At 37.4% G+C, this 17203-nt stretch overlaps 1 protein-coding gene across 1 annotated transcript in view; it reads right to left on the bottom strand.

The window, feature by feature from the left end:
- The window catches only part of cacnb2a (calcium channel, voltage-dependent, beta 2a), a 76968-nt gene extending 64618 nt beyond the window's left edge, over positions 1 to 12350 (bottom strand). The window contains exons 1-2 of the mRNA XM_042510101.1: positions 12127 to 12350; positions 8976 to 9068 (exon numbers count right to left, since the gene is read on the bottom strand). Coding sequence (XP_042366035.1) covers positions 8976 to 9068; positions 12127 to 12210 — 177 coding nt within the window. The 5' untranslated portion in view covers positions 12211 to 12350. The remainder of the gene's footprint in view (positions 1 to 8975; positions 9069 to 12126) is intronic.
- Positions 12351 to 17203: the final 4853 nt, after the last annotated feature.

Below are 17203 nucleotides of genomic sequence, written 5' to 3'. Positions count from 1 at the left end.
GAACATGCTAAATATGAAGCTAAAGCCAGAAGCTAACCAACTTAGTTCATTATAAAGACTGCACAGCAGCCTGAGTTTGTCCAAATGTGACCAAATTCAAATACCAACATATCTAAAGTTCATTAATTATTACTTAATATCTTGTTTTTCTTTTAATTAGTACTAAAACAAAGGGGTAAAACAAGAGGCAAGGCAGATTTTTTAATTGTTTCCCCCAGAATCCACATTTCACAGGAGCTCTGAGAGAGTACTTATTTAGTAATAAGATTCTGAAAAAATGCTACTGAACCTTGGTCTTACCTGCAATGTTATGCAGCAGTTCAATGAGATCTATAAACAGCAGGTTTGAGAATATGTTAAATGCTAATACAAGCTCATGTCATCAACTTGTATTCTGAAATTAATTAGTAAACTGGGTTATACACACACAAAAAGGAAGATTTGTCTTTTCTTAAAGTTTTTTTTTTTTTCCACTGGAATCATGCCTTTTCTTATTATCACACCTTTCTACAAAGTCTACGGATCACAGTGATGTTTTGGTGAATACAGGCAGCATTTCTGGACCCAAGTGGCCCTGTGCAGATGGTGTGTGAAGCTCCGAGCTCATCAGTGATAGTATCACTATAGTAGTAACATTTATCTCCTGCTCTGGTCTGACAGAGTGCTCAACCCAACGTAAATCTGGCACCATCTTTCATCAACATTGAAGCGTCTTCAGTTACTGCCAATAATTCACTGGCTGACATGTGTCTGCTGTGATGGAAAGGCATCATTATAAACAGAGAGCTGTGCACCTCACAGTGAGGAGGAAATCCTATCTATCAGGTCATCTGTCACAACCCGTCCTCCTTTGAGAAGTCATCATTACTCAGCTGCTGCCGACGTCATGAAAAATACTGAGCATGCCCAAAAAATAAAATACTGTCTGTTTAATTTAGCATCTCAATGCTTGAAAGAGGTCATTTGCTTAAAAAACTGCATTGCCAATTAGCAGGAACGCAAAACCACTGATCACAACTGATCACTGAAACCAACTGTAAAAAAGCAAGAAATGCAACAGAAAACACGTATGTTCGCCTCCTAATTGTCCTTCGCTACGCAGAAAACACTCTCAATCAATCACAGAGGCAGCAGACATCTGATGACGAGAGAAAACTTCCTAGGCTAATTAAATGCATCCATCTTATGATTAAAAAAGTGCAGCATTGTGAATAACTTCAGAAGTTTTACTTTGCCGGTACACAGTTTAGGAGACGATGTGCCAGCCTGCCTGAAGTTTATGTTTTGTGCAGTTTATGAATAGATCTGAAACAGTCAGATGATTAACTGATATTATTGGCATTAACTTAATAGCCTAACAATAAATATATGTATGTAGGTGTTTAAAAAGTAGTCAAAAATATGATCAGAAATGCAATTATTTATATACAGATGTGTATATGTGTACACTGGAACATATATGGCAGGCTCAGGATTTCCATTAGAGGGTTATTGATATTAATTTAGTTACTGAATAAAAAAGGTAGGATTAAATAAGTGTATACCTCTTTCTACTCCTTTTTGCATATATTTTGAATTTTTGAATGTCTCTTTTTTGTTCATGTATTTAACTACTGTTTTTGTTGTATTTTACATTTTCAAAATAAAGACATCAATCAGTAGTAAAGCATATTTAATTTTTTGGCTGGACAATACAAAGCAATCTGTAAATATCACCTAGGACTTAAGTGACGTTGTTTGTGACATTTTAAACAAGCGACTACATGAAATCCCTTGCATCACTCTGATGCATTTCATAGCATGGCCTAAAAACTTAAATCACAACTAAAATATAAGTAATAAGTGCTAAAAATGTACAAAGTGTGAATGATTAGCAGCATTTCTTCACATCAGTTGTTTAGAGAAGCTTTGTAACATGCTGCATCCATCCTTGTGATGTGAAATGATTTCTGCCAAAACTTTTTGATGGACTGTTATTTCAGCGGAAGACTTTGATCACTCATGAAAACAGCAGAAAGCATTGACCTTGTCCACGAAGGGGGTAGTGCATCAACACAGTGCCAAATTAATTTAGCCTCGCTGTAACACAGCAGGGTGGGGCGTGTGTGGAGGCTGAAAAACTTGGATTCAGGTCACTGTGAAGGCAATGCACGCACTGCTGAAGGGATTTAAGCAAAACTGGTTCTTCTTTTTATCACATTTGCTTGTTACTTACAAAACATTTTTTTTTTTGAGGATGAGTCTATCTGTGTTTCTTCAAAGTCAAAAAAAGTGTTTGCTTGGGATATTGAGACTCGGTGTAATAATGGGTTTGTACTGTACAAACACATCAGATCCATAGCACAGTATTACCAACATAAGACGCTATCGGCACACTCCCAGTCTGGAGAAGCAGACAGGAGTATTGGGGCACAGGAGCTAAGCAATGCACTGCTGTGGACGCCACGTTAGTTTGGTTTTGAAAGTCACTAACACAAACTAACTGATCAGAGGCAGCCATAGACCAGCAGCTCCTGGTGTCCTGGTATACAGTTTTTATCTTCTTTATTGTATTTTTTAGAGTCTAATGGCTGTAGATGGGGGCAGCAACAGGACATATTTAACCTCCTTAAAAACAGAACCACTTGAAAAAAATCAATATCAGTTTTAAGTTTGCCAAACTTGGATTATTTTACTGCCTGGCCTTGCCATCAAACAGCATTTTCTGACAGGGAACTGACGCATTACATCACCCTCTTCAAAGACACCAGACTCAATTGTCAGAAACTGTAATTTTACCTCATAGCACATTAGAGTGTTAATCTGGCCCAAATAATTCAAGCCCAACCCTACATGAGCCCGCACAGTTTCTGTCCGAGCCCGAAGTGAGCCCGAGCCACGGCAGCAACTTTGGGCCTGAGCCCAGTTTACAACATGTATTTCTATGTAAAAATAGACCTATATTAGCTTATGTTACATTTTATATAAAACATGTAACATGCACGACAAATTTGGCAAAGCAAGCTGCACCCCTCTGCACGTCTAGAGGCCACCTATGATGATGTGGCACGCAGATGATGACCACTACTCTGTGGTGCACATCATGTTACACACACCTCTTCTGCTGCTGTTGAGGTAGAAGCAAAAACTGCCAACCAAAATGCCTTGCGGGCCCACTTTCCCTTTCTTGTCCCTCTCTTGCATGCGCTCTCTATCACCTCAGTTTCTCTCTTAATTCAGTTAATTAAAACTCCTGTCAGAGTGCCTTTTAAGCACAAGAACACACAGTTTAATAAAAGAAAACAAATTGACGAATGGTAAATTAGTGAGAACCTGACCTGATTTAAGTCTGAGGGAATAGTGAGAAATTACAGCGCAGGTTCGGACAGAGAATCTGAGCTCTTCAACACATTAGAGCTGCTGGTCTACACCTGACTCAATTGCATGTTTGTGTCAATGTGTGATTTTCGAAACCATACTAAAGTGGGTTTATGTTAAGCAATGATATTGGACTGAGAAATTGTTTTTTAGAAAGGCTTGAGAAAAAAGCATTTTGACACTAAAACATACATACTTTGGAAAAAAAAAACAAATTTTTGGATTTGAACACATTTGTACACGACTGAAAAGCTACAAAATGATGATAAAAACCTCAAAAGTAAAAATAATGGAGCTGCCCTTTGCAAAACATGTGGTATTAATATCGACTTTCAGGGAAAGATGCTTAAAGTGACAGCTCTTTCAATTCGAGCAGGAGAAACTTAGAGCCTAAATACAGATTTTGCATTTGAAACTGTAAATGATCACCTGCATTCATTGAATTTTGCCACTAGATGGCAGTCTGGTGCTTCTATGGTGGCTGATGAAACCGCAGCATTCTATTATTTCCACATTTGCAGTATTTAACTCCATGCATCATTACTGCAGTTTGATGCCAGAAAACACATATGGCTCTCCAGAAATATCTACTATTGGAAAACTATGACATATGTTGCTTAAAGTTCAGGCGAAGGTCTGCAGGGTTAATGTTACACTTCACTTTCCAAGATTTCCAGTGGCAGCTTCTCCCTACCACTACAGCATGGCACTGGTATCCGTTACATAAAAAGCCAAGGGTTGCCAGATCTGATAAGTATCAGAGTCAATAATAAGCTCTTTGCGTCACCTCTTCTCTCCATTAAGAGGAGAAAAAATAATATAAGACGATGATGAAAAGGAAAAAATGCCTGCAATCAGAGAGAGAGTTAGAAGGGGCTTCCTGCCCTCACCACACCCTGTCAGGCAACCTTTCATCACCAAATCCATATCTCCAGCCTGGATGTACAGACGGAGCAGACAGGGGGTCTAACTGCAAAAATGTGCCATAAAAAAGCTACAGTTTTACTTTGTAAAATATTTAATTTAATGTGTATTAGTTTTTTTTCCCCCTTGTAATAAAAAAAATTATCAATTTATTATTTATTTATCTATTTTAAATTCAAATATATTTTTAATTTATACATTATTATTATTATTATTAATATTATTATTAATAGTAATAAGAATGATAATAATAATAATAATAATATGTTGTTGTTGTTATTATTATTTATTCATTCATGTATTTTGATCTACCCCTTGATAAATGTGCCTTAAAGTGGCCTTATACATACAGTATGTACATTGTGTCTATCCTGTCCAGGTGAACTAATGTGGGGGTGATATCACAGGAATATAGATGCTGGGAACCTGTTGTGTGAATGTATATTCACTTATTTATTTATTTAAAATGTCTTTATCTTTTATAAATAATTTGTTCTTTAATATACTTTTACCATCTTGTCATCTGTCATTATACATGTAACTCAATTTGTCATAGTTTAAGTTGCCATAGACAATATTGTTTTTCTTATGGAAACAATAAAAAGCATGATTAAAAAAACAAGCTGCTACAGTGGGATACAGAAATTAAGACACACTTTCATATGGAGATGGAGGTGGAGGCGATACAGCCTGGTGCAACCATTTACATAAACAGTGTGAGTGTGGGAAGCAGTAAGAGGTTAATTATGACATAATATTCTGCTGCTTATGCAAATCACAGTTTCTGTCATTGTTACTGTACATTGTTTCTAGTGCAGCAAAGTCTCATTCCAGTTATCCTCCCCTGGGCCCCTAAAATCTTTTTTGGCAGCTGCTTTGATATCAGATCAATTCAGTCATTTTATTACCTGTCTGTTTTTCTTTGTTTACTTCAAATTTATGCCTTCCTTTATGTTACCTGTCAGTTGCAGAGATGATTTTGGTGAACACTCTACTAGAGCCAGAGGGCGAACTGCCTCGGTAATAATTGCTTTTTTTAAAGGTGATCAGACATTCATCATTAGAGATTTTCGTTTTTGGAGCAGCCTGACAGAAGAAATTACGCTTGCAGAGTCGATGTCTTTATTTAAATTCACTACTCAGGACAAACTTTTGTAGATTTGCTTTCAAGCAGATCTTCTCTTCATGTTTAATCCTGTTGTTCGCTCTGAGCTTTGTTTCTCCCTCTCTGTAAACCACTTTGTTAACTCTGTTTTTAGACAAGTGCTATATAAAGAAAGTTTATTATTATTCAGGGTCGGGAGGGGGGCTGGATCGTTTCCCAGGATGCATTAGGCACAAGGCAGACTCTAAACACAGTGCCAGTCTACAGATGGACAATCACTCACATTTACACCTACGGGCAGTTTTGAGTTTCCAATATGATTAGAAAATACAGCACTCAAGGCTGAATATATGACTACATTGACTATAATTTATTGGAAAATAAACTTTACTTGCTTTCTTGCCACTGAGAGTTAGATGAGAAGATCAAATCCAGTCCCATGTCTGTAAGCTGAATGTGAAGTACATATAGCAAATGGCCCAGCTCAAACAGGTAACACAAATTAGTCTCAGGATATAACAGTATAATCTTAATCTAAATACAACTAGTATTACTCTTACAACAATGTCATCAATTCAAAATTGCATTCTATTAGACATTTGTGTGAAATCTTGTCATAATTAGTGTATGAATTAGTGAGTTATAGCCAAAAATTTGTTTTGTGCGGTCACAGTGACATTTGGTCACTGAAATCTAATCAGTTTATTATTGAGAGCAAATGGACATGGACGAGATCGCTGTGACCTTGACCTTTGACCGCCAAACGCTCATCAGTTTATCCTTGTGTCCAGGTCGATGTTTGTGTCAAATCTGAAGAAATGCCAATCTAAAGTGAACGTGGCGTTGGCTTTTACTTTCACTTTTGCTGGCAAGCATGTTAACAAACAGTAACTGACAATCCTGTAGTATACCTTTTACAAACAAGAAATGGCGTGTTAATATGTGAGCTTTACAGGTGCTATTAGGCTGATTTTGTTGCCTTTGGACAGTGCCAGGCTAGCCGTTTCCCCTGTTTCCAGTCTTAATGCTAAGCTAAGCTTATATTTATTATATATTTACCATAAAGACATGACAGTTGTATCAATCGTCTCATCTTACTCTCAGCAAGTAAGTAAATAAGCCAAAAAGTCAAACTATTCTCTTGAATAAGCATGCGGTGGACAGTTATATCAGCTTTCAACTGCTTGATGCTGAAACATCTGTTTTTCTGCCTCCTGAGAAATGAGTTGACGTAAATGTCTGGACTGTAAAAGGAAATTCATGCAGAGCGCTAAAACAATGATGTAGAGAATGTGATCCTAATCTTGATACCATTTACTAGCATCTGTAGCCCCTCACCATGTGCACAAACAGATGGACGATGCACCAGAAATCACAAAATGTTCCGTAAGACGACTTCTTTGCTTACACTGCAGAGGGAGACCACCTCCACATAAATAAAAATAAACCATCCACCTGATGTTGAAGTTTGCTGACAAATCTATGACATTTCTGCCCTTCTTGCTTCTCAATGGAGCGCTGAGCTCAACGCTGACCTCGCTACTCCCACGGCTGAGCGGTCTGGTCTGGCCTGGACCTCCACCCTTCCCAGCCTCCTCCGTACTCCCCCGGGCATCAGGCCACGACCACAGGGAACGTCTCTCATCCTTTCTCTCTAAACCTACTCTCTGTCTGACCTCTGCCCTCTATCTCCAGCAGCATGAGTAATTCTGTCTTTTAGGAGCTGTTTATATGCAGTTACTGGAAAGCCATTTTTATGACGCTCGCAGCGGTGGTGGATCGATCATACAGTGACCTTGACTAGCTCTAGCTGTTCTCAAGACGCCTACAGAAACGCCAGGACTACGAGGCACAAAAACAACAGGTCAGACAGAAGGAGAGCAAAATACAATATACAAAAACTCAATCATGTAAACATTCTTTATAAAACAGCAGCTTCAACTGTTGACAGTGAGGAGAGAAATGACATAACAATGAGAACCGAATGACAGATTGATGAATAGGCACCGAGATGACCACACAGGGGTGAGCTTCATACTTTTCCCGGGATAGTGTTAGGTTAGCGATCTAAAAAATCACGTCCTCATTCCTCTGTGAAAAGTGAAAATAATCACATGCAGCATGATTGAGCATGGGGCGAGGAAAATAAGGTCAGATTAAAACTGCTGTTATGATAACACAAATGAAAAACAGTATTTACATTATTATCCAAACAGAGGAGAAGTTACCGGAGGGTCTGCTATTTCTGGGGCCCTCTTGCGGCAAATATCTAAAAGAGGGTATTTCTGCTCGGAATGCAAGGCCCTCACTGACCCCGAAACACATTACTCCTCCACTCTCACCACATCCCTCTGCTGTCTCTTACTTTAATGGCCTCTCGTTTCTGTAGGATGTGGTGTTACGTTGCATAAAGACGCTCACTCTCAGCCTAATTGAGTTTATCTCTCATGACTCAGACTGGAGGGGAAATTTGGGGACATGACTGTGGGAATGGGCACGAGCTCCCACGGGTGGCGGTAAAATGAGGCAATTTCTCACCAAGCAGCCCCTGCTGAGCTGATGGTGATAGCAGCTCATTCAGAAGTTCTCCGTGGCCTTGAGACAGCAGACCAGGAGGTGCCGCTTTTTGGCTCTGATCTCCTCCCGCTTCCCGTTGCTCTGTCGCTACTGTGCCAAGGACGAGGCGATGTGCGCTTCCTCCAAAAAAGGCAGAAACATTTAAGCAGGGGCGCGCATCCTTAACCCAGCCCATCCTGTCCCTTGCAGGTCCGCTCAACAAATACCAGACACGTCGAGCGTGTACCTCGCAGGGTCTGCTTTATAACAGGCCACTATGTCACTGCTGAGGATGCAGCACAGAGGACAGGCCTCCACTTAACATACTGTACCCAGCAGTGTTTACAGAGGGCTTTCACTGCAATGCACATCTCACCCCTGATGGATGATGATGACTGAGGCCGGGCTCTTATGCCAGTTTAACGTCAGGGATTAAAACACACTCAGATACACATACAAGTGTCACATACCTGAATGAAGCAACTGTAGCCTAGAAATGTTATTACTCATTATGATGTTTGTGTACGAGGCACAAAATGATCAAACACACTGTCCTTGGACCTTGTCAAAAACAAAACTCTCTCCTCATTTCAGCATATTTCCTACACCACTTGCCTTTGCAATCTATTTTTTTAACCCTTAATGGGTTTCAATGGTGCATTTTTTGCACTTAACAGTATGAATGTAACAATTTTGTTTACACAGTGTATTTTAGACTTAATGTAGGAGCTGAGGTGGAAATTCCAAGATTAAACAAAAATACACAATCTTACCAGAATTTATGCCAAATGCATGAACACAGCCAAAATTATCAAAAAATGGAGAAAGAAAAGTGCATAAAATGCACCAAACAGTCCCTAAGGCTTAATATTTATTTATCTGATAGTAGAGAGGCGATAACAAATGAGGAGGGAAGATGGACAAAGACATGAAACAAAGATCCCTGGTCAGATTCTACCATGAAGTTGAAGTTACCACATAAGCAACGAAGGCGCTCTGATGTTTCAATATATCTGTAAAGTGAAAACCTTACCTGGCGAACGAGGCTGTTGGTGGTGGTGTCGGACGAGGTGCTGCCATCTGACCCTTTAAATCGACCTTTTCTCCGAGCTCCTTTGCCTTGAGACTACAGAGAGCCAAAAAGGAAAGAGTGACATTTATAAAGAAGAGGGTTATGTCTTAACCAGCCAACACAATACTTGCATGCAAGAGCCCAACCTAGGCACGGGCGGTGTAACGGCATACAACGGTATCTAGAAGTCAAGATTTTGAAAACCACCAAAAATACAGACCCTCATCTTTCTATTAACTTCATACTAGAGAGGCTGTATTGAGGATGTTTTGCATGCAGTGTGCATCATTTGCCCTGGAGGTTACACCCACGCCACACTACATGTGTGAGCAGTGTGTGTTCACAATGGCAGCATATTTTGTTTTCAGCTGCTGTTATAGCTACTGTATTTTACAGTACAATTAAAAGCAGATACTTCTCTCATTTATGAAGTCGTGCAAGATATTGCATCTTCAACATGGTCCTGCAAATGTTTCACAATATGATGCTTTGTGGCATCAGCTGAAGGGATTCTGTCTATAGAAACGTTGTCAGACGACTGTTTTTCAAACAGGAAAAGTAAAACAGATAAATGTGTCAGATATTGACATTAAAACTAGTAAAAGGTGGTATTGGGTCAATTTAGTTCAAAAGACATTCATTAGACAGTCATTTTCACTGTCTGTTTTTGCTGATAACTGCAAGCATCACGCAGAAAGCATTTGGTCTATAAACTGTCAGAAAACTATTATTATCTATTAACTATATAATTGCTGAAGACGTTTTGAGGATTTTAGGACATTTCTAGGATGTTAGGATGTTTCTAGGAGTTTAGGACATTAGGGGCTTAGCCAGGACCTCTGTCGAGGGTGCGGGAGATCCCCTGCTCTATTTGGATGCTGATTTATGCATCAAATCAGCATCTTGGCACCTCTCTGGCACCTTTTGTATACCAAAAATACAAAACACAATCCTACTGTGAATCGCTTGGTTGGGGTGGGGGGCACCCAGCACCCTATTGGGGGCCAGCTTTGGCTCGCGGGCCATAACTTGAGTATTATTGTGGTAAACCAAACCAAACCAAAGTTTCTGGTTACCTTGCTGTCAATGTGCAATTATAACAACAGTTTTAGCTTTCTTTGTACATATAAGCATGAGTATTGGTTAAACACATGCTAAAAAAAAAGTGGTTCTATCCTTTTAGTGTCGACAACGAGCCTCACTGTTAGTTCACTTTGTTAAGTACAGCTTTGGATGTTTTATTTGAAGTGTAATATTATGACATGTATCATAAAACAATGGTAATTATGTGGGTGGTCTCTAATATGCAAGCTGATATGATGATGGTCTGGAAAAGTAATGCACTCAGCTCAAGTGTTCATACAGCATGTGTTGCTGGTAGCAACTGAAAAACAGAAAATTCATTTCAAATCTGCCTTTTATTCCAGCCCGTTCCCCCGGGACGTGTTAATCATGCATAAAAAGAGACAGAGAGATATTCTGACTGTTTCTTAGAAGCCAGTCATGGAGAGCAGTTTGAGCTGCAAAGAAAGAGTCTGGAGGAAAAAGATGAGGTTTAATTAACCTCAATAAGCCAGAAATAAATAGCAAAATACATGTTCACTGCATGAGAAAGACATAATCCATTATGTCATGTTTTACCTTTATGAACATACTGTTTTAGAAGATATTTTCATAGAGTAAAACACTGGTCAAACATAAATAAGTAAATTTAGGGACTGTTGTTTTTTTAAAATAAAAAAATAAGTCACACCCTAATCACGCCACACCCTTGATGAAGAATGGTCCCTTACTTTGCAGTATGTGTTTCTTAAAATATAATAAATATTATTGAAATTCTAACCACCTAACAGTATATTTGTTAAATCTTGCTTTACTTTGACTTGCTTGAACATTAAAAATCTGCTTACATGTCAGCACATCAATAAATATGACCTAGTATGTAATGATAGCCTATAACTCTCTAAAATGAGCTCTACCTAAGGGATACATCTAATAATATTAAATTCTGCTGAGTAGTACTTTTGGTGTATTTTTTCATTGTTGTGTCACTACTTTAACTGAGTAAAGTATGCATGTACTTCTTATACCACTTGACTGAAATGGTTCAGAGAAATGTGCCTGAAGCAACCAAGATGCTAAAATAAATCTGCAGTATATTTTGAGTACTAAGGGACTGTACTATAATTATTTATCAGGTGGCTGGGGTGTGAGTTATTTTTTTTAATTTTGACCCTGAAGCTACAATTATTTTCCCTTGAGCCTCCCTGAGTGACTCGGGGAAAACGCAACCCTCCCTCTACCATAAATACCCACATCACTGTAAATGAGAAATGTAAAATACAGTGGTTTTGATGAGGGTAGTCTGACGCATGCAATGTTTTCAAGGTACTTCAAAAATGTTAAAAATCCAACTTTAATTTCTGTTTTACAGCTTCTGGGTAAAACATGCCTTTCAAACCAACTTGCAGGTTTTGAGGTTCTGAGGATATTTAAAATCAAAGGAAAACATGACAATTTAAACTTGTATGTCAACCCCCTATGCTAAATCAAAAACAGGATTCCCTCCTCAGTTATAACAAATGTATTTAATGTGCCTCCACTGTTTTGCATCACCCCCTACAGTATTATAAATAAAGAACAGTCCCTAAGTAAGGTATACAAACACTTCTTGCAACAGTAATGAAAATGGTTCAGTTTAAACAGGTAAAAAGTCCAGAGAAATGACACAATGGCAAACAAATAAACCGTTAAAACGTTATATTTTGAGGTAGATTTGAAGTAGTAAGATGAAACATTTGCCTGGATATTTGGCTCAAAAGTCAAAATATGTTCAAAAAAACAACAACAACCTGATGTACACCAGCATGAAGTTGCCAAACTTTCGAGGATTACGACACTTCGAGTCAAAGTCAACCGTTAAAATTCAAAAACGGGCACTCACGAGTTAATGTCCTCGCGACAAACAGTTTAAACTATCAGCCACTAATAGGCGCGAGGAAGTGGACAGGTGAGCCAAAGTTAACCTGCTTCTTTCGCGTGCTAAGTTAACTTTCGGCAACTACCAACACACTGTGAAATGCCGGTGTCATTTAAATTTTAATTAACTTACTTGAAGCATCGGATGTTCCAGCGAGTCCATGTGTTTGTCCAGAGGTGTTGTTGTCCTTGTCTGTGAAGTATTATCGACGACCATTACACCGTTTGATAAGAGCACATGTTCAACAAAATGCTAGGACAGGTGCTCCAGGTGTGTCCAAAATTAAAGATAAAACACATTTTTTTTTTTTTTTAATCAGTCACCGGAAGAAACCGAGGCGCTGCTCGCTGCTGCTGCTGCTGCTGCTGAACGGCACCGCCAATCTTTAAGTTTGAGACAGGAGGGTTAAAGGAGGAGCTTGTGCGGAAGAGGTTTGTGAAGCAGTTTCCCTCGAGTTCAGATGATGGTGATGATGATTTGAATTCTCGGATATTATAGCCTTCAGCACCACAGAGCCTCATCATCATCATCATCATCATCATCATCATCATCATCATCATCATCATCAGTGCCCTCCTACTGTACCCACACTGGCTGCTCCATGCGCCCTCAGCCAACGCCAACACCTCTGCCTTCTCACAGCATGACAATGAATAACAAATTGCCAGCAGAAAATATGAATATAAAATATATATGGTTTTCTAACCCTTTTTACATTTGAGTCACAAAAATATAGTGATTTTTCTTCAACAATAAAGAGAAGCATAGACTACAAGTAAAAACAAGATTAAACCATTATGCACAATAAGGAGTTTTGTTTTTTGTTTGTTTGTTTGTTTGTTTGTAACTCATTTATGTCCTTCTTGGCCATGTATCGCTGACTGAAGGGAGATGTTGGATAACATTAAAGTACTGATCCTGCCTTAAAAAAAAAAACAAACTAATATATATATAACTTTGATGTAGGTTATAATACTTACTATTCTATTTTTTTTTTACTTTTTAAAATTTCTTTATCATTATTTATGTATTTATTTATCATTATATTGAATCTAATTAATTTATGTATTTCAGTATTTCAGTTGATTTGTTATCTGTTATTACTGTTATGATTATTATTGTTATTGTCAAGGTTAATTTTATTTTATTTCATTTTATTTTTTATCTTTTTGTCTGTGGGTGTGTGTGACTGTGTGAGGGGGGAAAATAACATTATGCACTCAAAAGTAGGTTAAAAAAAATGGAAGCATAAATATAGCCTATAAAAAAGCACCGGTTAACAACAACATAGAAACACAATACTGCAAGAAATGCTTTTCCTTCATGTTCAGGTATAAATAGGTACAAATGCATGTTAGTTAATGTCTGGTTGAAGAATGTTTTATTGACTTTGTTCGAGTTAGTGACTTTTTGGTTCATTTCATGTTAATTGCAGCACCATGTGTTCTCTGATTTAGTCAAAAGTGACATTATTTTACTGGTAACTGCACAAAATCCCACCACACATAAAGCAGGATCGATTTGATATTGTCAATGTTGATTTCATGTTAAGTCAGGGAATTTAAATTCAACTCACATCAATTTTATTTTTATTTTTTTATCATTGAAATCTCATTATCTCAGGGTGCAAACCTGATTAAAAATCAATGTTAAATTTGGACTCTGATTCAGTGATGGTTTTGTTGATTCATTAACATTATGATTCAGTGTTGATGCAGCGTTGGTCTGCTATCTTGGTGATATAATAGGTTACATACAGACAGTATTATGTGTACAGTATATATGCATGGCTATTTACAGTACATACAGCATGCTTATATTTGACAATGATGGTGATGATTTTAAAAATTGTATTGAAAGTATTATATCTATATATTTTTTAACTGTTTGTCAGTACAATGGATGTTTTTCTGGAGTCAGAGAGGTCAGTGGAGAACTGATTGCATTTCTTTGTCATTTTAAAGAAGATTTTAATGCTCAAAGCCAGGCTGTTGCCAAATTATTATTATCAGATGAAACCTAAATGACACAGGTTTTAGTTTTTAGTAAGAACAGTCTTTTCTGGGTGAAAAGGAGAAACTAAAGTTGAAATCAAGAAGGCAGATCATTGGTGACAGAAGAATATAAATGCAGGAACATTTATGAGGCAGAAAGAAATAAAAGAAAGGTCACTGATTTATCTATGATAAAAAAAAAAAAGAATCAAAATTCATCTTACATTGTCCTGTTTTGTCCATCCGGCAGTCAAAAACACACATATATTTTATTTGAAATTATATTAAATACATAACAGCAGCAAATTCTCACACACAATTTGCCTGATTAAGCAAGTAAAACACGTAATCGATCATTAGATTGATTTTATGATAATAAATTGATTAAATGAGCAATTGTTTGAGCTCTAGATTTCAGTTGGACATTTACAAAGACAGTATTTTTTTTCCCAGTTGTAGCTGTTTGTACCTGTTCAGGTGAAGGAGAGGCACTGCATCTACAGACACTTGGAAACGTTTCATACTGTGATGATGTACACAGTGGTGTATCCACTGTTATGAGGCCATTCACACCAAACACTGCAGTTGAAGTGAACTCCTTCCTCAGACAAGTTTTAGGCTGCTCCTACGTTTTGTTATTCATTGTTGCCCTCTAGTGGTTTCATGTTTGTTTGCATTTTAAAGGGCCACTCCACTCATTTTACACACCAAAGTCAGTTTGCTCATCTGTTTTAGTATTCAGCCTGTGAAAACAGTTGAATAATGTCTTCTGGATGAAACTTTTACAAAGTCTGAAATACATAAAGTGATGTCATAGTGTAGTAGTGATGTCATCAGGGATATATTAGAGAAATCTCAAACAGACAGAAGGGGTTACAAACTGTGTAGTTTTAAAGAAGTGGGTGTTTACCAGCCTTGATAGACTAATGAAAGATGTTATTGAGTTGCATTATGGGAAATGTAGTAATCAGTGCTTTAGGATTTTGTCCCTGCAATTTTGATCATTTATCTTGCAAGTCTTCAAACTTAATAAAAGTGCACTACTAAACGGATTTCAATTATTTTACCCATAAAAAGTTTATTTCAAGATTGTAAATACTGTTAAAACTGCACACTTCTAGTAAGTACAAGGGACTGTACCTTATTTTTCAGAACAGGGAACCACTTGTATGTTTTTTATATATTATTACAGGTCTACAGATATTTTTCCAGGCTTAGAAATGGTTTGGAATGAGCAAAGTGTTTTGAGAAAAGTTTTGAATGTGCATTGTTTTGCTATTGTTTAAAATATGTATGTTGAAAATCCCCAAACATGTCTAACATTAGGCAAAATATGTTCCTTGTATTACAAATTTTTAAAATAGTGCTGCTGCTTGACAGCTTAAATTTCACAAGCAAAACGATACAAATATACAAGACCGGCATCTAGTCATTGCCCAGGATTTGCCAGGATTTAACTTAATAAGACATAGCCATAAAATAGTAAAAAGTTACAAGAAAAGTACCTTCAAATATAATAATAATAATAATAATAATAATAATAATAATAAAAATAATAATAATAATAATAATAATAATAATAATAATAATAATATTATTATTAATATTATAATTATAATAATAATAATAATAATAATAATAATAATAATAATAATAATAACAATAAAATACAATATAAGTAAAAAAACAAACAAACAGAAAATTGACCTGGAAAAGTGCAAAAAAAAAAAAGGTTTAGGCAGGTATAGAAAGATATAGATTTATTTTCTATATTTTATCATATTTTTTCTGAAACATAATTCTAAATGTAAAATTACTATGATTATAACAAGAGTGTTCTAGATATTTTCCCCATTTTTTCCTAAAAATACAGCTCCCTCCTGCTTAAAAATATTTGGAGTTCCTCCCATTTTTGCAGCGCCCCCTCCCCTCATAAATAACAGTCTCTGAGTTGAACCCAGGTGGTTTTGTCAGATAACAATAACAGGTGCAAAGGATGATTTTCACTGAGATCCTTATTAATCAAAGGGAAAACACTTTTATATTTCCTTTTTTTGTCTCTTTCTTTTAGCATTTCCTATCGTTCTGTATGTTCTGGTGCCCCGACGACCCCGCAGCTGAACTTTTCTTCTGACAGGTCTCTGATGAGCGAGTGAGGATACTCTGTTCACACCAACAAGGCTCAGATAAAAAGCCCTTCCTTCCTCCATCCTGGCAGCAGTTGCCTTGAAAGAACACACACATGCCAAAAAATGCCTCTTTGGTGCAAAAGAGCAGATCTGTCTGTGCAGAAGCTTTCCTGGAAATGCCAAAGGGGCTGGCATTTCCAAAATAACAGCAAAAATGCAAGAATAAGAGAAAACGCAATGGACTTCCTACTATTGTTTGAACATTACTCGGGAAGTCACAATAAATGGTGTCAGCTTTTTCTGACGTGATAGCCAAATAATCTCACAACTCTGTCAACACGACTGACTTTGCACTTTGATAGTAAGCTCGAATAGCACATTAACATAATCACAGCGTAAATTGTGCAATGAAACTAATCCCCAACGCAAATACATGCTTGACAGCTGTTTGTTCAAATTTTACAGAAATGTGTTGAGGCTGAGAGCAACAGAATTTAATCACAGCAAGCTGATTAAAAAGAGGAAAATCTGCTCCTAAGCCCACTCATTCTTTCTATATCACAAATCCAATTTAATGTACAAATAAGTTGATTTGCTGTGTTTCATTTATCTCATTGTGCTGAAATATTCACTCCTTCCTCCTCCTCCTCCTGCAGGCCCACTCCGGCCGGTAAAGAGCGTGTGTGCTGTGTGGGCCGCATCGCTCTGGAGTTTCTGTCTTGAACACCCAGCATTAGTCATCCAGGTTGGTGGATGAAGAGAACAAGTAGCTCAGGTGGGTGGAAGTGCCCTCATATTGGATCACAGAGAGGCCTCAAAAACAAAGAACAATGCCTCTGAGATGAGAAGCTGAAAGAGAGCAATGTGTCTCTAAACGGGGCTTCAAAAATACATGTGTTTAGGGAAGCTTATGTCTAACAAAGAGACGTTAGTCCTTTCTTTGCAGCTAATACAAGCCCTTTAAATTAACCAATCAGGTTTTGTAAATTTACAAGTTTAAATCATGGTAATGTTCTATTTTATGGGTCCTTAATATTGTGAAAATGTCTCTAACAATTTCCTAAGAAGTATCTTGGAAAGCACCAT

This window comes from Plectropomus leopardus, chromosome 21, assembly GCF_008729295.1.
Source record: "Plectropomus leopardus isolate mb chromosome 21, YSFRI_Pleo_2.0, whole genome shotgun sequence".
Classification (NCBI taxonomy): domain Eukaryota; kingdom Metazoa; phylum Chordata; class Actinopteri; order Perciformes; family Serranidae; genus Plectropomus; species Plectropomus leopardus.
This window is presented reverse-complemented; position numbering and strand designations above follow the sequence as displayed.